Raw genomic sequence first — 22,757 nt, 5'->3', positions numbered from 1 at the left:
TTAATGAAATTGCTGTCAATTTTCTGCTGCCTCTCTACTCCCATAAAGATCATCCTCCCCTCAGACTGGCTCTTCAAATCTTGCTTTGTCTCTCTTCACCTGCTACTCTCCTTCTCTTCTTCACTGGTGCTGCCTACATGGAGGCAAGGAAGACAAAGAACCAGGAGGTTCCAATCCACATTTGTCTCTACCGGTGACCTCTTGGATTGCTCTGAACAGTAGCTCTCCCCCATAGCTAGCCACAAAAATCATCTCCCATGGAAGAGAAATTGATTTCTTCACTGGGAACAAGAAAATTCAGTTTAAACTCTCTTCTACATATTGCATTCTTAGACCTCAACTTCCCTTGTGACACAAGGCCCTGGGCATGAAAAATATGGTACATTTGGAACACTATGTAGAAGGACGGAAATTTTAGCCAAAGTACTGAGAAAATACAAGAGATTTTGCATTTTGATTAGAGCAAAGCACAGTTCATGTTTTGGCCAGAGTTTATTGAAAATGTTTCTATTACTTCTGATAAAAATGCTGGGTGTTTTTTAGAAAGAGAAATTAGATTAAATCCTTTTTTTTTTTTTTTTTTTTTTAACTGTTGACAGTAACAATGCAAATGCCATCAGACAAGTAGTTTTAAACTAACTGCATAGTTTTATTAGCTTTGATTTTTTGCACTTCCAGGTCTGCCTGGTTAGAGTACTGCTGAGGAAAAATATTTTCCAAAATAAACTTAACTTCTCCATTTCAAAATGTTTCTTTTCAGAAATCTGGTATTACAGTGAGGAAATAGTGGTCTTTCAAGTACTCAGACAATATGTAGACATGATCAATAAGGAAAAATATGAGGAAAGTAAGAAATATGGATGAAAAAGGACAGGAACTTAGCAGCATCCCTCAAAAGTTGGATCAGTGATTTGAATGCCCCCCTGCTGTTTTAATCTCCCTGTTTTTTATGTTTTTCCCAGCTCAGACCCTTATCTCAATATTTCAGCATTTGTTCACTTCTAAGTTCCTACCTTGATCTTAGGTAGTTGTTATTATAAACAGGATAATTGTTAAGAGGTATGCATACTGGGTTTTGAGTGAAACACACAATGAACACACCCTCTCCTCTTCCAGCTTTGTATCTTTGGAGTGGTCCTTTCCTGAGATGGCAGAAGGGCATCCAGTCACCGAAAGGAGCTGGACAGCTGCTGAGGGTAAATACCATGGCTGGGAGTCTGCCGCTGCTGTCGCAGAGCATTGCCAAAGGAAGACTGAATGGAAAAGCAGTCAAAACCTACCAATAGGCATCACTTCTTTGATGCAGCCAAACTGCTCGTGAATGAGTAGTGGTGAGCTGTAGTACCGCCGAAATCCCTTTGGCTGGAGGGAGAAAAAGCAAAAACAAGTGAAGTGCATTGCTTGCCTTGATTGATCAAGTAGAAATAACCTCAGCTCTTTGGTTAATGGTGGAACATTGTGGTGAGGCTGGAAATTTGCCTCCTGTTGTTTATTCACTGTGAGGTTAAGAGATAAGATGTTTAATTGATTTTTCTCCTAGAAAAAAAAAAAATCCTATATTTATGTGGAAGGAGGGGCTTGTTTACAGCTCTCCTTTTTCTTTTGTCTTACAAGAAAGCAGCACTAAGTAATTGCAGCAAAAGTGCTGAATCATTAGAGTTTCCCTCTCCCTATCTTCTTATATAATGTAAATTTTCATTGTGCTGTATTTGTTAAACATGTGACTATCCTTCCTCACCCTAACTCCAAACCCTCCTGTTCCCATATATGCACATGTGAAACCCAAGGAATTTAGAACATTTCTATAGGTTTTTCTGCTGACTGACTGCAGCTTCCACTTTTTTGTTTTTGTTTTTTTTTTTCTTCTTTTTGTCTTGTAAGGTCAAAATGCTCTTCAAGCTGTTACCAGATATTCCCACAGTGTTCATTTGTAGAGAAATGTACCATAACAACTCAAGCTATATCATTAAAGAGTACCATAATATAGCAAATAACGGTGCCTATACCACTCTAAAAATATATCTCAATTCAGGCAAATGCTTTGTACTCAAAATTAATATCTTCAAGGCATTGGAATTTCACAAATTGTCTCTCTGATTTCTAATGACTGCAGGGTGTGAGAACTTCTAACCGCAGTGAGAAGTAACATTTGCAGAGATGTGCATATTTTCCATATCCTCTGTTCAGTGTACAGCAAAACCTGATAGACAACTAGTTCTTTATGTAACGAGCTGCAGAAAAGACTGAAAAAGACTGAGGGGACTGATAATCTTGGAGTCTTAGAGGAATAAAGTCTAGATTCTTTAGCTTTTGTTTACCCCCGAGCTAGATTCAGACGGAGCATCAGCATAAGCTCACAAAACTCCTGTGACTTTGCTGATGTAAATTTCGTCTCTTTTTTTGGTTTTGTAAACTACTAACCACAAGAGCTGAGAAATCAAGATATGCATGAATCAATTAACATGGGATATTTGCCTTGGCCAGGGCTTGTCACTGAGCTCTTCACAGACCAATTTCCTATACCAGAATGCCTTATACTGGTATAGAATGGTTTAGATACATAAAGACTTGCCTCAGGGATATAAATAACAGTAGCTTTCAGTGAACATTCCTGGACAGAAAAGATCTTTCCAGTGAAAGGTGGGGTTTGTAGCACTTTTGAAGCCAGTGCTTGCATTTTCCCACCACTTAACAGAGTAAAACTGTTTGCTTTTATCTCATAGTTGTCTCAAGTGCCTTCAAGTTACAACAGATCTGAGAACATCTGGAACATGAATTTATGTATTCACTTTTCATATTCCAGTTGGTATTTTTCCAAGTTATTTTTCCAAAAGTAACCAAAAGGAACCATATTTCCGTAACAGTCAACAAGGTGGGTTAGAATTATCTCAGACACAGTGTACTGCCATTGCCATTCATGACATTTCGCAACTCAGAAGACAGCCCAGGCACTAAGTTGCTACGCCCATACAGAGACAGGCTGATCCCAACCTCTCCTGCTGAGAGATTGCTTTAAACTCTGTAGTGTCTTACTGTGAAGTATCCTTTGGTTTTCTTTAGGGTGATTTATGTTTTTTTGTTCAAGCCCTAACAGTGGAGAAAACAATGACATAATTTGAAGGATTTTTCATTTTTTTAAACTCTACTGAAACACTATGATTAATTTATAGCATTCTTTGAGAGGTTTACACTATAGCAAGCACAGTTGAAATCAAGGTAATTAATTCTGTTAGCTAGCTAAATTTGTATTCTATAACTGTATTTTCACATCCACAAAGCAGACTAGATTCTCACTTTGGTTTTGTTTGCATTCTTGTGCAGCAGCAACTGCCCAAATTTGCAACAGGGCACCACCTGGCTCCACTTTTCCTGCCTCTGTAAAGTGAGCTGGTGTGGGCTCTGTTAATGCAGCAGCTAAATGCACACCTGGGGTTCAGGCACACAAGGGAAATAGCTCCAGCAGAAGCTGCCCTGGGCTGCTCACTTACCAGCTTGCCCATGCAACGCTGCTGTCCGATACTGTCTGCACACTTGTGGTGGATGCTCATCTTACAAGCCTTACAGCGGAGTCCGTGCTTAGCATTTGTCCCTGTGAAATGCAAGGCAAAGATTGAATTAGAAAAAATCAATAGTTTCCATCTATTTAAACAAGCGACCTGAAAGAACTGATGCCAGTTGCAGTAGAGCAAATATTGACAGCATTCTTTGCCTTACCTACTTTTAAAATGCACATTCATACACCCATTTTCTTTACAGGCTCTCCATTTTTGGCATTTGTCCCCCTTGCTCTTTCCCAGGCTGTTGTTGCCTTTATATATGAATTGGATCATGGTCTGCTGTATGATAATCTCATCAACAGTGTCTCTGCCTCATGAACACCAAGCAAAACCCCTCTGTTATTCTGAAAGGTCTTGGCATGGTTGTGCATAGCTGAGGGAGCCACTGAAGGAGCACCCAGGCTCTGCAGCAGCCTGGGGAGCTGGGCCATCAGTGGAGGCCCAGGTCTTGTGGGTGAGAGGTAACTCCAGGCGTGTGTGAGAAGGTTAACCCAGCTCCCTCGCCATTTCCTACCCACATCCCTGTTTGTGTGGTTTCTTTTTCCTGTGTAGTTGCACTGGTTTAGTGTGCTGTGAGGATCTTTTCAGATACAGTTTCTTTTCAATTACCCATACTCAAAACAATACTGACAATTGCTCCCAGGGTCTGCTGCTCTCACCATCCTGGGCCAGTGCTCAGAGGGTGCAGGAAGGGCTCCTTGCACGTCCCTGGGTGGGGCAGTGAGGGGGCCACAAATTTGACTGTGCTCTCCTCCTGTGTCAGTGGAGAAGTTATGTGTCACAGGTAGGGGAGCTACAGAATCAATTTTGCTTTAAAGAAGAATTCGCCCACTAGGCCAAGAGTAGTTTTGCATTAGCTTCAGTGAGGACCTACACTTAAATGACAGACCCAAGTCTGCTTGCTTCCAGGCAGGAACAGTCACTTTTATTCATACAATTTTATTCATAACATTTCCTAAACTGTGCAGAAGCAATGATGCTGCATCAACTCTTTTATCCCTACAGGACTGTGTAAACAACTTATCTGTTCATTGTATCTACTGTGAGAGTGAAAATGAAATGAGGTAATAAAAAACCCTAAAAACTCTTGACATTTTAACTAGCCTTCATTAGTCAGACATGATAAATATTAGTCAGAAGGATCCTACATCTGAAAGTAGTCAGCTCATTTGTTGTTTGAATAGTCAACACCATGTACAAGCTGCCAGTTTCATTCAGTGAAGTGCTGCCTCAAAAAGAAGCACTTCAGGAGAGGTTTCATCACTTTTGGTGCCAAAACTCAAGCCTTGTGTTCCACTTTCAGAGGAAGAGGTGTCTGAATTGGTCACTTTCAAGCCAGATAAGGCAGGCTGAGGTAGCCATGGGTTGTTGCAGTGAGCCACGCTCAGATGTTTCACCTGTGTACTTCCTTTAGGACAACCCAGGGGCATCAAGGGAGTGGGGTCAGTGTCTGCTCCCCACTTGCTGCTCCTTTCAGCCACCCTTCAGTGTGTGCAGACATCCTTTCTATCCTCTTTCCTAGGGTCTTTTTTCCTAGCAAACACAGGATTTCTTAGAAGAACACGTGCCTGTTTGGTTTCTTTCCCTGTATGGTTACACTTGTATTAGTGTGCTGTGGGGATTTTTTCAGTTATAGTTTCTTTTCAATTACACAAGCTCAAACCAATATTGACTTCAGCAGCTTTGTGCATTTATTACTGATGATGAAATGCTGAATCACCCTTCCTGGTGATCAACAACTGGCACTAAGAAAAGAGGAGTTCCCTCACAGTTTTTCAGTATATTTATAGGGCAGAATGACAAAAGGAAAATGACATCACAGTTGGCCTGTGCCACGTCAGTGCTTACACCAGGTCTAATTCTCCTCTCATGCTGGTCTATACCACGTTACTCTTGTACCAAGTTACTCCCAAGATTTGGCTGTGAAAAGGCAGACAGTCTCACGGTTCTTCCTGCTGGCTATGTTATGCTCTTCCAGCCATTTTAGTGTTAACTTTACAAAGTGGATATTGTTCCTTATGTGTTATAACTGTGTGATCACAGAAGACACACATTTGTCAAAACAACTGTGTGCCCAAATGATGTGCAAAATGAATGTGAAGCATCTGTGTTGCTTTCAAAAACCAAACCCCAGCTCTTTCAGAGCAGAAATCTGTGGTCATGTGAAAATGAGTAAGACAATTACAGAAGAACAACACTGTATTTCCATTGCTGAGTGCCATATTTTTATATCTGAGTAGCTAAGTAGTGGTTTCAAAGAGAAGAAAAGTATTTCAGTCACACACTTGAGTCCACAAGAAGTGTTTGTAATCAAAATGAAATCCCTGTAACTACCAAAAGTTCCAATCTTCAACCCATTTTCAGTTCTAACTACCTGGTTTATGGTGAGGCTAGCTTGGAAAAAATTTCCCTGCATCTCCCTGCCTCCCACTGAGGAATAACTAATGAGCTTGGAGAAGAAGCATTTATGCTGTATTTATGCTTAACTACTATATCTCAAGCTCTAAAATGGCATTTCTACAAGACATATATTTTTTTCCCCACAGAATTATTCTTTCTTCAGTTTCTCATCCCCATTACACCAAAACACTCAGAGAACCACAGCTAAGCTGTTTCAAAACTAGTGCATGCCGGGAATCAGATTGACATACTGTCAATGTACCTGACCCAAAAGTTCCTGAGATTCAGAAATGAGGCACAAACACAGCTCACATCACGGAGAAGAAATTGCACTCAGCACAGGTGTAAATGAGACCAGTGTTTGACTCATTGCATCAATTTCTGGCCTTTCATTTATGCAAACCTTTTGACCTTGCAGATGCCTGAATGGGGAAGATTTTAGGAGATATCTGGTTGTTTGAAACAGTCAAAAGGCAGGCAGAACACGGATCTTGCAAGGAAGCTATTTAAAGCTGAGTGAGTCCAGTGAGAGTTCTACAGTCATGCACTGGTATAAGAGAGTTATTTCATAATGACTAAAGCAGTGGCACAGGATATAGCAATGTGTTGAAACATTATTTTCCAATAAATTCCCCTACAAATCATAAGAAAGTTAGGAATTTGGTCGGAACATACATTAAATAATAGAAAATAAGTGGTATTAATGAATCATAAAAGTAAAAAAAAAAAACCAAAACCAAAAAAAAGGACAAAAATAGTAACAATAATAGCAATAGCTATGACAACACAATAAGGCAGACTATTTGAGGATAATTTTCCTTTGCTGCCATAGGGTACAAGGCCTTGTTCAAAGTTTAAAGCCTCTCTTTGGAATGCTTATTCCCACTGGGTCAATCTTTCTGTGGATTGAAGCATGGGGCAGGGGAGGGGTAAAGAGAGAGTCCACACTTCAGTGTCTAGAAGTGCAGTGTTCCAATTAGTGAAGTCTCTGAACGAACACAGTCTCTTCAGGGACGTCTGCTGAACACATACGGATGACCTGCAAGCCTGACCATTGCTGTCTAGGTTGATTCCTATCCCCCTAAATAGCTGATGGCTTGATTTGCAGCCTACTGTTTATTCCCACCAGCAGATATATATCCTATACCAACCTTAAAGCAAAGCTGGAAGCTACTGATACATGCATACAGTAGTCACCACTATGTCTTAGCCCACCTAGAATAATTTCAGTCAGTGGTGGACCAGAAATATAGGAACTAAAGAATTAACAATTAAGCTCCACTTGGAGTAACCTAACTACTTTTTTCTCTGGTTTTCATTCAAAGGGGGAATAGATTAACAACTTTGCTAGCTTTGCTACTGCCTTCAAAAAGTAGTCATCCCTCTTACCTTCTTCTCCAGAGACCCTTATTGAGGTTACTTAAGCTGGTTGTTAAAACTGAGCAGGATAGAACAAAATTCTACTCAGTCGCTTTTTGGTTGCTTTCTGGGGATGTGATTTTCACTCTTTTTGTTCAAGGCACACTACTTCATTCACCAAACAGGGCAGGCAGTGTTTGATGAATGGGCAGGTTTAGTCAATATTTTTTTTTTACTTTCTTCAGTCAGTGTGTGTCTTTAAGCATCATCTCCTGAGAACTGTGTTTGCCTAATTCCGAATACAAAATTATTAATGGCCTCATGAGTTTTCTTATGGGCTCACTGTCTTTTGCCAAAACTTGTATGAGATAGCTCTCATTTAGGGGACTAAGGGGTAAAATTGTCAGAGGTTGTACTGATATGATTTTGGCCCACATGCTGGTGTTTAAGTTGTAAAAATTGCGTAGTCTATAAGTAGGGGTTTAGAATGGAAAGTACTAGATATGTTTAGCTGATTTAGAGTGTCCATGAACACTTAACATGTCCTCTTCAGTGAATGAAGCAGTGTCAATGTAGTAATGAAATTCGCATAGGGAAAAAAACCACACAGACATTTGAAGAAATGTCCTCTGTGTCCTATCTCCAGGTTTGTATAGGCAAGTATTTCTTTTTCAAACAAAAAAAGATAGCAAAACTGACAAAAGAAACAGTATTTCATTGGAAAAAAATGAGGAAATTTCAGGTGAAAATACTGAGTAGCTCTTAAACAAACTTACAAATGAGGTTCTGCCCTGTCATTTTCTTCAGATATCAGCTAACGTATCCAGGCACCTAGGTCTGGAAGGATGCATTGTTTTGAGAAGCAGGTCATGTTTAATAACACCTTGCTAGAAATACTCTGTGACTGGGTCAGCTCCCATTTGAATATCTAAACCAGTGGCTCGGTTTTCCAGAACAGTCATGGAAAATTGAATCTTAAACTGTTCTGATAATATGACCTTAAATGCCACTAAAAGAACACACTGAATCACTTTTGTAAATTTAAATCTTTCTTGGAGGAAGCCTAAATGGAAACAGAACACCTCAATATAGGTGAATGGAAATATTTGGAGGCAGAGAAAGACAGCGGGAACAGGGCAGAATTTGATTCCAACTCTTTTTGTCTGTGTTTCCTACCAAAGCAGTTTAATAACTACTATGCATTTCAGGAAAGTCACATTTTTCCCAAGGAATGCAAATGAGAATCTGCTTGTTACACACACACACGAAGGGAACCTGCATCATCCTCTTGGCCAACACAGTTATGGCCACAGCACTGTTGGCTGATGCTTTTTGCCCGTTGTTCCAAGTCTCAACATAAGATTAATAGCTGGAGAGGGAGAACAAGCCCTACAGCCTGGAGAAATTTCCAAGAAAACTGCGAATATTGGTAACAACATGATTTTATGTTGACTGTATAAACATAACTATATTAGGCACTTACGCCAAAGTGGGGAAAAAAAAAACATAAAGAAGAGAATAAAAATGTTCAGGTCTATAAAAGAAAGAAGGAGGAAGAAAAAGAGACACAGAGAGACTGTCACCTCCAGCTAATCTAGCCATGACCTAGCCACTGTTTTTTTATCATTCCAGCTGAGAGGAACATACCAGTCAGAAATTGTTTTGATTTAAAACTTTCAATAATAAATACATATAAAATTACATAATTTCCATAGAACTTCAACTTCTGCTGTGGGAGACTGATAAAAATAATGAGTGTCTTGCCCCTTTCTCCCTAAATGCATTTACAGTTGTCACCAGAAAGCTTTATCCATGTCAAAATTTATGGGAAATGGAGAATTTTAGTCAAGCTGGGCCAGCATTGCAGCAGTGGAAGGTTTTGGATTTCAACTTAAAAAGAGGAAATCCCTGAAATGGGACTGGTGCCTCTGCAGTTATTGTTAAGCCTTTGTCTACTCTACTCTCATGCGCCCTTCTTAGTTTTTAATTAATTGATTTTGTGTAAAAGCTCTGATGCTGAAAGGGATGACTATTTTTAAAATTCCTCTGTAGCTGCTTCCTGCCCCTGTGGGTGTCAGCTGCTGGACAAGTGCTACACCTTCTCCTGCTCTATCTCAGCCAAGGGCTGTGAGGAAATGACATTTTCTACGTGAGACATCCAGAACTCTAAAGTTAAAAACCTTGAGCCTAATTCATTCAGATCATTAGGTTTGTAAGAATGAGCTGGGAAGCTTTTTTCTCACCCTTCCTTGGCCTCCAGCCTCCCCGAGTGCCTCCTGCCATCTTGGGAACTACTCTCTGTTCTAATGACTGGCACCCTTCTGATTATATCTTTTTTTAACTGATGCTGTCCCATCACTTTCCCCAGATGACATTTTGGAGAGTACAGAGGCACAGATCCTCAGCTGTTCAACAGGTGAGCCATAGACCAAAGCCTGAACATACATTTCCCCAGCCACCCTGGAGGGCTGAACACTGGAAGTCATTGCTGCCTGATACCTGATTGAAAATTCAAATTGATGGACACAGGGCTACTCTTTAGTAATGAGATTTTTTTCTTTATTAAGTTGTGGGTTGGATTCTTTTGCAGTTGAATCTGCCAGTTCAAAATGTTACAGTGCTTTGGGTGAGTTAAAGTTACAATTTCCTGGGATGAGGTACACTGTACAGAGATGTCTAACAACATGTTGGAGCAAGAAGAGGAACCTCTGAACTTGGGAGCAACCTGCCAGGTCTTGGCCTGTTGTCTTGACTGCCTGAAGTGTTCTGTTCCACTTTGTGTGTCATTCTAAACCAAATGGGATGTGGAGAGAAGCTGGAGCTTGTGTTTATATTTATGTTCTGTAGAGTAGGATTTGATATCCAGTCATGGTACCTATCCTGTGAAATGAATAAATTTTAGATTATATGTCACTGAGAGGTGTGGGTCCATTTAAATATCTACCCCAGTTACTCCATAACAATATCCAATGTTTAAATAGCAAGAAAAGTTGCCTTGCATGTAGGCAGGATACAAAACAGTACATAAAATTAGAACTGACTTCCTAGGGACATAGTTTTCTTTAGAAATGACATGCTGAGAAAAACATGAGGCAGTAACAGGCAGGTTTTTCTGCAAGACTGTTATAGAGATGAAAAATATCCCTGCTAAACTAAAGTCTTTTAAAAATTTGGCCATAAGATTTTTTTTTTTTTCAAAATGCACTTTTCACATATTCAGTAGCTTTGCTATAAAAGTCTGTCCCTGAAAGGAAATATCCACCTCCGCACTTCTTAAAATATAATCTCAGGTTTCTAAATGTTAATTAGGATCCTGGAAGGCCATGGTAAATAAACTAACAACTATTATTGAAAGAAAAAGTCCCTGTCCCCTAACCACTAAACATGCTAAATCATGTCCAACATTTTTTGCTCTGAACAAACTGGCACTGATATATCAATACCTACTTTTCTACATAATTTTCAAGATTGATGAGCCTGTGCTTACAGGTCTTTGAACTGGGCTGCTTTGCTGAGGAAAACATTTCAGACAAGATAGGTATAAACTTGCCTGTGGGAGGTGATGGTGCCAGAGCTGAACAGGACAAGGAAACATGGAGAAATTAAGCTTGATGTGTTATCTCGAATGAGGTCAAGCAGAGATGGATGACTGGTCTTGGTCTCAGTAGTATAAATAAACATAGCATCTTTAGTAACTCTTCTTGAGGTGAAGATGTTGAAAGTCAGATTCCAAACAAGATCTCCATTTCAACATGCTAAGTTTATTTGCACCTGTGCTCTTACATGTTTTGAAATGAAAAATCATCAATTGCAGCCTTTTTTTTTCCTGTGTGTTGAAATGCTTTGAAAAAACAGTTGAATCTTGTAGGGCCACTCACGTGTGCCAAAACTTTATCTTCCAAGGCCCATGTACCATGACAGAGGAGTTGGAAAACAGGAACCAGAAATCTGAACAAAAACTTTGAAGTGACATGAAAACCAGGACTGTGAGCTTGCTGCAAACATGGGAAAAGAATTACAGCACAAAAGAACAGTCTGTCCTCAACAAAGGGATTTAATGTCCTCTCTTCTCTGCTAATGGATTTTTAACATAGCCTGTTGCTTATGTGGCTCCACCATCATCAATGGGCTTGAAATGAGAGACTTCTACTTGTCAGAAGATCAGGAAAATCAATTAGAACTATAAAATGTTTAGTTAAAAAAAAAAAAAAAAAAAGCCAAAAAAAAAAAAAAAAAGCCCCATGAGATATATATAGCTGGTTGTTCACTGGCCTGCTGTTTAAGACGTACTGAGGATTTGGGCTCTTTCCTCCTGCAGTAAAAGCACTCCCTCACCAGCACAATCTCCCCGTGTTGTTGCAGGTCTGTGTTAGCACAAACTGACTGGCAGTGCCTGTAGTGATGGGCCTTGCATGCAAAGCGCTGAAGTGTGGCTTACCAGGACCACAACTCCTCTTCCTCCCTCCTTTTTCCATTCTACAGTAGCTAGTGATGGAGATGGGAAGCGGACCAACAGAAGATAACTACATGTGACTAAACTCTAGTGTTTGGTCAGGATTTGGCCACACACACAGATTTCTGTTCCAAAGCCATTTCTTCCATTGGGTCACGCATAGCAAAGGTGGATATCATCAGAAGCTACAGGTATAACTGACAGCAGGATTTGCTTGGACTAGAGGGAATTCAGGGCACTACTGTAAGTAACTTTGGTGGGATCAGTTTTCAGGGAAGCTATTTCAACAGTTAGTTACAATGTGCTCCTATCTTTCAGAATTTTACAATCACATTTTATAGCAAAATATGTTTCAGTTTCTTTTCCACATGGGAAATATACAGTCACAGAATGAATTAATGTGGGAAAGACCTCTGAGATCATTGATCCAATCTATGACCTAACACCACCTTGTCAACTGGACCACGGCACTGAATGCTACATCCAGTCTTTCCTTAAACACTCCCAGGAACAGTGACTCCACCACTGCCCTGGGCAGCCCCTTCCAATATATTTTTTCCTGTTTTCTGTGAATTCTTCCTGATTACCAGCCAATGGAAAAACATTCAAGTGGAACCTTTCACACTAAGTGCAGGTTAGGGGAGGTGGGGGTGGGGTGCAGGGAGGTGTTGGTAATTTTTTTTTCCAGAAATAGTTACTGATTTCAGTGAAATCACACAGGTTGGGCAGTAAAAACACTTCTTTTACAACTGTTATCTGCCCTCACTGTTATAACCTGAGAGAACTCATTACTTGACACATAGCAGTACTGGCCTAAAGCACACCTACAGGTACACTTCCATGTGACACCAATTACTAATTAAATGACTAAGAAAAACTTTTGTCAAGTGATTGTATGGAAGTTTATGTAGCTCAGCAAAGCAAAAAGAACATTACCTGCCAAAGGGTCAGTCTGGATAGTGAAAAAACTGGGGACATTAAGTTGAAATTTCACTCTATTTCTAAATATTTAAATCATTAATCAAAATCATCAAAAATCTGCTTTTTAAGATTTTGTCTATCAACATGAAGAATTCAATGCATCACTCATAAACTGTCCATATTTAGACAGTATTTGCATTACCTGAATTCACTCTGGATTCTAGTAGGAACAAGCCAAGCCAACAGAAGACATAAATTTTCTCATCTACACATGTGGTTTGAACCAGCGTGGCTATGTGGTTTTTGGTCCAAAAACATTAATTAACATCGACCATAATTGTGCTACCAAGAGATGAGTTCTTGAAAGGAAGAAGGGGTCTCAGAAAGAAGAAGGGGGCCAAAAGTGAGGATCCTGGCTTGTGGAGGGATCTGGGAAATGCAGGAAGACCTTGAAGATGAGGAAGTCACAGACATCAATGCTGTGCATCAGTGATGGACATTCAGTGATGGACATCAATATCAGGGCATGCCCAGGCATATGTGTCGGAGATGGGTAACTTCAAGTAGCATCACAGCAGGAATAAAAAATGACTTTCTGCCCAACGTTACTAGTAGTGATCCCTCCATGCAGGGAAGGGGATTCTTAGGGAATGAAAGACTGGTGAGGAGGGAGGAAGTAAATGTGAGAAAAAATAAATAGGGTAAAATTTGTAATGTCATTGTTTCTTCAATAAAATCTGGTACCCAGATGCTCTCCACATTGGAATTTTTTTACAGTGTAATAAACACCGCGAGACAGATAACATCTCACCTTGCCACTGTAAACACATATTATAACCTGAGAGAATTCATTACTTGACACACAGCAGTACTAGCCTAAAGCACACCTACAGGTACACATCCATGTGACACCAATTCATTAAATGAATAAGAAAAACTTCTGTCAAATGATGGACACAGTCAACTCCCTGCATATTACAAAGGAAACTACAATGAAATCACGATTTCCAACTTCATGTAATTTTTAATAGAGCATGTCTTCAGAATTAAAAGCCAGGACTCATACGTTTGCAGCATCCTTCAATGTACCAGATAAACTTACGTCAAAGAGGAAAACAGCTCCGGATTGTGCATACCTGGAAAACTAAAATTTCTGCAGTGCAGAGAAGAGCATTGGTGAAGCTGCAGTAACTTGCACTCCTCTCACCAAAGCAGAAAAACATGCGATGATCCATGTGAGCCACAAGGATCACTGCTCTCTGAGACATCCTTCTATATTAAGGACAGCAACAAGCAAATGTGGGTAGGCATTTTACTCTACATGATGGCAGTGTGCTATTTCTTGCAAAAGCATTTCTGTTAAGTGCTTCATTTAAAGATTTCTGAAACTCAGAGTAAGGTAAAGCTTCTAATAATTTTGCTTCTAGATAATGCTTTTGTCAGCTATTCAGCATTGCAATTATCCACATAACAGTCACACTCTGGTAGATAAGGCTAATTCTTTTCTCTGAAGAGAAAAATAATGTTTTTACAGGAAGATCAGCTTTAAAGAAGATGCACTTAATTTGCTTATCTGTAAACACCCAGTAACCCATGTGAGCGCTAGAAAAAGTACATAGCAGGACATAAAAACCTCACTTGCATTCTGCTTCATCCCTTGGCCTTTAAAACACCTGGAGCTTGCCATTATGCTCTTCACTAGAGCTGATACCAGGAGCAATGGTACCAGGAGCCTAGTCACTACTGAGTGGGGTGTTTGGTGGTTTTTAATGTACATTTTGGTTAAAAATCACCATGTCTAACTTAATATTAAAATATTAATTGTAGATGTTCTAGAAATGCTTATTGTTTTCCATCTAATTAAACAGTAAATGTTGGTCTCAACATTTTTTAAATTTTCTTTTGACTGATGATTAACTGCAGTTTCATATTAATAGCAATTGCCCCCAAATTAAAGAGAGCTTCAAAATTATCTAGTAACAAATGTGAAACATGTCTGATGCTGTTCAAGGACAAATTAGAATTTAAAATATATTTCCACCCTCTTTTCTCAGCTAAGCAGTTCCTGATTATCCAATTTACTGATAACATTCTTGCTTCATCTCAGAGGAGGAAGCCCTCTCAGAGGATAAACAAGCTAAATAATATTTTCTTTTCAATATATGCTCTAAAGTATGTTTAACTCTTTGTTAACAAAAAAAAAAACAAAACAAAAAAACCACCAAAAAACAAAACACCCCCCCACAAAAAAAAAAACAAAAAACAAAAAAAAAAAAAAAAAACAAAAAAAAAAAAAAAAAAACACAACAAAACCCAAGGATAATGTGTTGCTCCCTTTAGCTTTTCTACAAATGTGGGGCTGTGTGAATTGGATACTTTTTGCCATGTTTATCAAAGAATAGGAGTAGAAGTAGATGGAGCACTCCTATACTGTGCAAACCATGTGTGTTTCTACATCTTCTGTTTATTCATACTTTATTTATTTTAACAGACAAATTATCCACTGCTGGGAAATTCTGGAGAGTCCAAATGATATTACCTATATCTGGTAATATCTATAACTGGTCTGTAACTAACAGTTAAATGCATATTGTACAGTTTGGGTAAATTATATTTATAAATATATCACGCTTCCAGAAGGCTTTTGTTTGGCCCTTCTTACAGGGCTCCACTCAGAAGTGCAAACGTCTAGGCTTATGGAGACTTATTAACTCAAGAAAGAGATCGTAGGATAAGCCAGGTTCAATTTTAATCTAATAGGGTAAACTGATTATTTTACACCAATTTCTAGCAGATGCATGTTTAAAAAATACAGTATTTTTGTTTGCCCTAAACCTTAGAACAGCAGAGAGAGATGACTTAAGCAATTCTCACTCATGCTGACTCTCAAAAGTGCTAGAAGATCTAGGTGTCCAGAGCCATTCATGGTCATTAACTGAAATTAAATGTCCTAAATAAAGGAGTAAATTTAGTGGAGGGAAGGGGCAGGTAGAGGCAGAGATCATTTAGTAATATATTGGATGGAACCTGGTAGCAGTTATTGAAAAGGTTACACAATGGCCCTTCTTCGATGAGTCACAGAGTGTCTGGGTTTGGAAATGACATCTGGAGATCTTCTAGTCCAGTCTCCTGCTGAATCAGTTTCTACTAGAGCAGGTTGCACAGGATAATGGCCAGATGGGCTTTGAATATCTCTGTAACATGAAACTCCACAACCTTTCTGGACAACTTGTTCCAGTGCTCAGTAGCTCTCACAGTAAATAATTTCTTTTTAATTTTTAGATGGATTTCCCTGTTTCAGTTTGTGCCTGCTGTCCCTTGTCCTCTCCCAGGGTACCACTGAGCCTGCCTTCATCTTCTTGCACACTCCCCCTCAGGTACTTATAGACACTGATGAGACCCCCTCTCAGTTGTCTTCACTCCAGGCTGAACGACCACAGCTCCTTTAGCTTGTCCTCTAAGTGACAGGCAATCATTTTCATAGCCCTCCACCAGACCTGCTCCAGGAGCAACATGTATCTCTTCTCCAGGGAACCCAATACTGGACAGAGCACTCCAGATGAGGCCTCACCAGGGCTGAGTAGAGGGGCAGGAATGCCTCCCTCAGCCTGCTGGCAAAGCTCCTCCTAATGCACCCGAGGATACCATTGGCCTTTCTTGGTCACAAGGACACTGCTGGCCCTTGGACAGCTTGTTGTCTGCTGAGACCTGCAGAGCTGCTTTCCAGCAGGTCAGCTCCCAGCCTGTACTGGTGCCTGGGCTTATTCCTCCCCAGATGCAGGACCCTGCATTTGCCTTTGTTGAATTTCTGGAATTTCCCCTCCAGACTGTCCAGGTCTCACTGGATGTCAGCACAGGACTCTTGGGTATCAGCCACTCCTCCTGGTTTTGTAATGGCAGTGAACTTGCCATTATTGAGGTGAGGATGCATCCGTCCCTTCACCCAGGTCATTGATGAATGTGTTGCACAAGACTGGACTTGGTACCAACCCCTGGGGAATGTCACTAGCAATGAGCCACCAACTGGTCATTGATGAATGTGTTGCACAAGACTGGACTTGGTACCAACCCCTGGGGAATGTCACTAGCAATGAGCCACCAACTGGACTCTCTGTCTCTGCCATTCAGCCAGTTCTCAATCCATATCCATGTCCACTCATCCAACACTTCCTGAATTTGCCCACAAGGATGTTACGTGAGACAGTGTCAAAAACCTTGCTGAAGTCAAGGTAGTCACATCCACCACTCTCCCCGCACCTACTCAGCCACTCGCGCCATCATAGAAGGTTATCAGATTGGTCAGGCATGATTTCATGATTTTTCCTCACAAACAAAACAAAAGGAGTCTGGATTCAGCTGCTTCTGAAAGCTTCTTTTCATAGGGAAACTCTTAATAATAAACAACACAAATTTCTTTAGTAATAGTGTCTCTAGAGAATAGATGTGGGAAGGCTCAGCTGTGGCTGCACAAGCCCTGCTCCAGGGTTATGTCCTCCTCACTGGAAGCTCTTTATCCTTCTCTACAGGGGACAACTCCTGTTCTGATGAAGTGGCAACTCTTCCCTTAAGGTCATCTGTGTTGGGAGATGCTAGAGGGTCTAGTAAGAGTGGAGGGCAGGACTGAATGAACAACATTATTTTTTCCTTCATCCTGCAAGATAAATAAAAATGTCTTTTTTTGGTTTTGTTTTTTCCAAGATCTCTGTCCAAAGAGTTTTCCAAGCTACCATAGCCTTGGAAAAAGTCAGTTACAGTCATGCTTCTAGGAGTACTTCTGCTTTGTCTTGCTGCCAAGAAGTGGTGATGACTCTGTGATGATTTACTGCACCTTTGTTTACCTGGATAATATTGGATATAGGCAGGTTTGGACCAAACCAGCATGCCCACTTCGTGAAATGAGGCAGCAAGCTTAAAAAGAGTCAAGCATAATTTTTAGTAGAGAGCTGATTAGACTGGAGGCAGAAAACACTGTGTCATAGTTCCTGTGAAAATTTTCTATATTTAATAAACATCCACATAAATTGCAGTTATATAAACACTTCCTCTAACCATGGATTTTTTCCAGTACTTAGTAGTCGCAGTTACTGATAGTCTAAGAGAAGTTCAAATGCAGGATCTAACAGAAAAGTGGAACCATAGCTTCAGTCTAGACCTCTTTTTTTTCCTTTATTCCTGCATTTGAAAAGCTTGGCCAATCAATCAACTTTGAGCCTAACTTTCAGGAGGATTTTATAATACAGCTTTGGGGATAAAAGTGGTTGAAAGTTCTAGCGGCCACAACTGCACAGTGAAATAAAGAAATGCAGGCTGCTTTTAAAAGATGAAGTGAGAAAGAATTATTCATGTTACTTTTTTGGCACCAGAATGACTGGCTAAACCAGAACAGGCAGTGCTAGGAATGAGTCAATTTCGAAGGGATAACACAATTTCACTTCTTAAGCACTACTGATAAATAGACTGAAAGGGAGCTATGCTACAGCTATATTTTGGTTTTATTTTTTTATTTGTCTATTTGTTTTCCACAGGTTTCTCTAGCTGCAATCTGGTTAGTTTCCCAAGAAGACAGGTACTGAGTTATTTATCTCCAGAGCTGCCAAGGTCCAGAGAGTCTGCATCCAAACCAGAACGCCTGTAAATGCAGATATCACATCTACCTCATCTACCTAAGCCAGGGGTGGCATGACCCAGAAAGACCTGTTTTTGACTATTACTGGACATGACAGACCACAATTTTTTCTGGTCTTCCTGCAAGCTTGTTCCAAGCAAACATATTCTAACAGGTATTAAAAAAAAAAAAAAAAAAAAAAAAAAAAAGTTTGAGTAAAATTCTGTGCCGTAGTTAGGATTAAGAACAGAGTGAAACAGTTAAGTACACTTCGGAAACACAAAGAAAGATACAATATAAACAAGCATGAATTTCTTTAAAACACAGCTTTGAAAGATTGACTTTAAATATATTTTTAAAAGCGAAGTACTTTATTTTTTGCTGCATTGCTTCTATTTGACTTAGATGGGAATACATTAATTGCATGTAATATGCTTGGAATATGTGGAAAATAACATTTTTTCCATGTGAATCAGCACAGGAAATGATCTACAAATGAGTAAAACCTTGAGAATTCTACAGATGGAGGTTTTTCTTAAAAAATACACAATGTTTTTCAACTATAGAGTACTGACATCATGTATTCTTCAACAGTGAGGCATCACAGAGATGATTGATGACACACCAGAGACTGAAGAAGAGCAAGAGCTTGCTTCTGATCAGCGTAGTTTAATCCGTAATCTGATGCAACATTAATTTAACAATATCTATCTTTGCTGGTGACAGGGGGTTTTGCCTCCCTTGATTTGACATCGCTTACCACATTCTTGCTAAACGCAGAAAATGGTAAATAACACAATGTAAACTCAGAGGTATCTGACTCGGTTTTCTTCTCACTGTGATTTAGAATAAAAACCCCAAAAAGCCAGTGTCTCCTAAATGATGATCTAGTAATACATTCCACAAGACACTTTGATTTTCAAAATGTTCCCTTGTTAGATATTAAAATAGTAATAAATACTATTAGATTACTTAGATATAGGTATATATATATAAAAACACTTAATTAATATATATAAATATATTATATATAATACAAAATTAAATATATATATATTATATATATATACTTAAGTATATATATACTTAAATACTATTCGATTATTTAGATATTAAAACAGTAATAAATACTACTACTAAAACCAGCAAATTAATGGTTTTCTAAGAGACATATTGTGAGAGGATGCTCAGGGGTGGGTATGTTTAGGAAAATATGTAGCCCTCCATGAAGCTGAAACCTCAGCCCTAAACTAACCGATGCTAGGCACTCAGAGCAGCAAAACAGTGAGTGGGAGAAAAGAGTACAGAGTCTGCTCCCAACACACTATTGATTTGCTCTGAAATTATGTGAATTATTACTGTTGAATTCATTATTAGAAATGATGATTTTATTGGAGAATTAGATGCTGTAAGAAGGCCCCATGAATATAAAATGGATTCGGCATGCGCTCTTTAAAGCTCCCTCAAATGTGACATTTCCTCCATTATTTCCTTTGACAGAAAATTACTGCATCTGTATCAAATTTTTCTTCTGTTTGCTGAGGTGGATCTCGAGTCCCAGACTAGTTCAATTAGGAGTGTAAGAACACTCTGACTCCTGCCTTTAAAATGAGGTATGAAGCACTCTTTTTTCTTTTTTGAAATCAAATCAATAAGCAGGTTTTCTTTTGAATATGTTGCATTGCACTCTGGGATGCATGAAAAAGGTTTGAAAGAGTAAGTTTATTGATATATTTATACTGATTACACTGTATCCCAAAGGCAATATTTGGCTCATAGTAGCCAGGAATCAGAGAGATAATGTGAGTATTTTTTTTCTAGTAAGATAATATTTCAAGTTCTTTAATTTTGCTGCGAAAAGAGCAGCACAGGGAACCTGCTGCCTCTGCTCCATGTGTCCTGCTCACTGTGAAGCTACAGACGGATTCTGCCATGAGTGAGACTCAAGCAGTCACTGCACATTCATGCTGTGCGCTGTTCATTACGCTGCCGTGTATCAAACAGAGCTGCCTAGTTCATAGATCAGAGTGCCATTTAAGGTGAACCTAGAATCATTCTTGGTGGCAAAATTGAAACCATCTAAAGTCAAGACACAATTCTCCTGGAATCTTTCCTCCAATCTTCAAAACATGAATCTGTCCTTGCCTTTGTTCTCATCAATTAGGAATTTAAAGTCATAGACTCATTACTCTTAAATGTCACTGCCTGTAAAAAATGCAAATAAAGAGAACAAATAAACTCCATATTTCAAGAATAAATTCAGAGTCCCTGAACTGAAATGAGGCTTTTTTCTGTCTGTCTTTGGGAGCAGGCTTGACAGAGTTTCCTGAAAACTGCCTGTTTTGCTTCTCTATTCCTATAACCCACTGTTGCACAACATATATGGATTAATGGCAAGCAGTAAAGTCGAGATTTACCACTCTGCTTAAAATACAATACAGCAAAACCAGGCATGACTGCAGTGAGGATCAAAGAGAGAAGATGGCAGGAATAGAGAAGATGTTTGTCGATGAAAATCAGGGCATCTATACTCTAAGGCATCTTAAGGCAAAACTCTCAACATCTTTTCTGCCTTACCTCCAACAAAGATGAGCTGGAGGAAGTCAGAGCAATTCACCTGAGTCAGACTGCTACCAGACAAAATAGGTCACATTAGTTTCTTTAGCAATTATAAAAGGCTTCTTTAGCTAATGAAGTGGCTAAGATACAGAACAGAAAAATTAAGCTCTTAGCAGAGAGAACAGAAAAAGTTCAGAAAGCACGGGGTGTTGAAGCTGATATTTTGGAGCTTAGAGCTGTGCTTTAGGACTTTCCTATTCCAGGAGGACACAGATTGCCCAGCAAAGGAGAAGGGCAGGAGTGTTTATGAACTGGATTTACTCTCTGCAAAGTTTGCTGCCAGCAATAATCTGTCATGAGCAGCAGTATTTTGAAACACTACTGCTGAGTCATGCAGATTTGTGATGATATTTATCTCCATACAATTTCAGAAGAAGTTGCCAGAAATTCAAGGAACTTATATTTGCAGTATATATTTGTGAAAATAAACTTTGATAGAACATCCATCCACATTACTGAAGGAGACAAATTCTGGGCCTTTTCCCATATATAAAGTTATTCCAATTAACTACTCTTCCAGATTTCCTGTCAATTTCTGGACCATGAACTTCCCTCATACTGACACTTTCTTTACTGCTTCTCTCTTTCATTTATTTTATCACTTCAAGTAGAAAAAACCCTTATAAACTGGAAAATGATTTTAAAAAATTGTTATTAAAATTCCTTAACTTCCTTGAATTCAGTACAGCTGTGGTGAAGTGAGAATATAAGTTAATTTATGGAAGCAAGATTGTCTTGCAGCAATTTTAACGTTCTGTAGACAGCTGCCTTTTCCAAACACCACAAATTCCTCACACAAGCGGGGAACACTGAGCACCCTCATTTGAAAAATGTTGATCAGCTTCTGACAGTAAGCTTTACAAATTACAGACATTACTTTGTACTCAAAGACCCATACTACCTCTACATGAAGCTAAATCAGTGTTTAAAACCTTGTCCTGCCTAAAAGCTTGGAAATTGTATCACTCACTTTCACATTGGTAAATTGCCACTGAATTTACTCCTGCTCTGCTGTGCTGGGACAGGTAGATGGTAAGTAAGCAGGAAGACCAAACCAAGTGGGCAACACTAGCCATGAGGATGTGAATTTCCAGGATCAGATTTCTGGATAGCGACCCTTGCAGCTTTCCACTGTGGTGGTCATGCAGGCTCTACACTTTGCATTTGCATTTCTCTCTTGACCTCTCCTTGCACAGCCACATATATGATCTGCATGAAGGCTGGCTTTTTAGGTCTTTACGCTGCACTGAAAATTACCTTACAAGCAGGGCTCAGCACAGATGGTTTTTTCTGCACACTAAAGACAATAACAAAATTATATCTTGTCTGCCAGTCAGTCAGTCCCTGGCTGGAACTTACATATTGATCTACAGCTTCAGAGAGCAGATAGGGCTGTCTTTCAAAGGCATAAAGTTAGTGTGAGGTTTTGTGCATAGTAGGTATCAGGCAGAAGAATCCCAAGAAAGTCAGCAGTGTAAATTCAGCTGTTACATTTGGGTTTTGACCTGGTCTCCCAAAATATTCATCCTAGAAAGCCAATACCACACAAGCAGATAAGATCCTATCACCCAGCAGATGCTACTTCTTGTCCCTTACGTGACATGTGGAACATCTAGGGGAGGCAGGTATGGTCACCACAGTGAAAGGGAACTGGGGGTGATGCAGGGTGTGAGGGTAGACACAAGGAGAAAGAGAGTTAAAATTACTCTAAAAAGTAAGAAAAGAGTGAGGAAAGTGGACACATCTGCAATATGGATTTCTGTTGCTTCTAGTGTACCACCACCATACTTGTGCTTGGTGCTCAGTATAAGCTGAATAACAGAAGAGTTTGACTCCAGCTGAA

At 39.5% G+C, this 22,757-nt stretch overlaps 1 protein-coding gene across 1 annotated transcript in view; it reads right to left on the bottom strand.

The window, feature by feature from the left end:
* STAC (SH3 and cysteine rich domain) overlaps positions 1-22,757 on the bottom strand; it is a 70,467-nt gene that overhangs the window by 23,581 nt on the left and 24,129 nt on the right. The window contains exons 3-4 of the mRNA XM_040067753.2: positions 3,489-3,589; positions 1,281-1,362 (exon numbers count right to left, since the gene is read on the bottom strand). Of these exons, the coding sequence (XP_039923687.1) occupies positions 1,281-1,362; positions 3,489-3,589 (183 nt within the window). The remainder of the gene's footprint in view (positions 1-1,280; positions 1,363-3,488; positions 3,590-22,757) is intronic.

The sequence above is a fragment of the Hirundo rustica genome, chromosome 1 (genome assembly GCF_015227805.2).
Source record: "Hirundo rustica isolate bHirRus1 chromosome 1, bHirRus1.pri.v3, whole genome shotgun sequence".
NCBI lineage: Eukaryota > Metazoa > Chordata > Aves > Passeriformes > Hirundinidae > Hirundo > Hirundo rustica.
The sequence above is the reverse complement of the archived record's forward strand: the minus strand, read 5'-3'. Positions and strand labels throughout refer to the sequence as shown.